General features: G+C 36.5%; 1 protein-coding gene across 1 annotated transcript in view; it reads left to right on the top strand.

Moving 5' to 3' along the window:
- The window catches only part of LOC119593907 (leucine-rich repeat protein 1-like), a gene marked incomplete at its 3' end in the record, with an annotated part of 2,225 nt that overhangs the window by 619 nt on the left and 809 nt on the right, over positions 1 to 797 (top strand). Inside the window, 2 exon segments of the mRNA XM_037942928.1 lie at positions 103 to 301; positions 403 to 535. Coding sequence (XP_037798856.1) covers positions 119 to 301; positions 403 to 535 — 316 coding nt within the window.

Here is a 797-nt window from a genome sequence, read left to right as displayed (position 1 = left end):
CTACAGGCTCATTTATTTAAATATGTTACTTTGCATAAAATTCTCATTTTATTGTAGTGTAAGCAAAGAAATAGACTGTTAGTGGTGTTGATTTGATTTCAGGTAATCAGCAGGCACGATGAGAATTAACTGTGAAGTACAAGTATGTAATCGCAAGCTTCCGTCTCTCAACATGAACAACAAGAAAAATGCAGCACGTTCCTCTTTGGGAATTGGACGCTTGCCAGGTTCAAAGGCAGATGTTTCTAATCTCTTCATCCATTTATGTACAGCACAAAATAAGCAAGGAAATAAATATAAGGTAAATATATAGCTCTGCCTCTCTCTCATATCTTGTAATGGCATTCACCTGCAGGCTTACTGGAAAAGGGTCTGACTAATCTGTGTATTAATTTTATTCAGGTGGGTGGAAACATCGAGGCTGTCTTCACAAAGTTTGTCTCTGAGGGGAAATTCACAATTCGTTTCAAAGAACCAGCTCATGACCTCTGTGTGAAAGCTGATCCTGTTCTGGCTAAGACCTTTCTTCAGACATGTGAGTCACTGAGTCAGTCCTTATCACAAGCTGAACCTAAATTTACTAATTATATTAATAGTTACATGTAAAGGCCATGTTAATCTTGTGCCTTTTATTAAAGGAGTACATGTATTAGATTTACAATGTCACTTTGTGTTGTCTGCATTTTGTGAGATATGTGGCAAGATCTTTGAGTAAGAGGCTGAACCACATGGTAGAGATAATGGAATACATTATTACTTATTAGAGGCATATTTTCACTGCATTATTATCATCAACA

This window comes from Penaeus monodon, chromosome 33 (assembly GCF_015228065.2).
Source record: "Penaeus monodon isolate SGIC_2016 chromosome 33, NSTDA_Pmon_1, whole genome shotgun sequence".
NCBI lineage: Eukaryota > Metazoa > Arthropoda > Malacostraca > Decapoda > Penaeidae > Penaeus > Penaeus monodon.
This window is presented reverse-complemented; position numbering and strand designations above follow the sequence as displayed.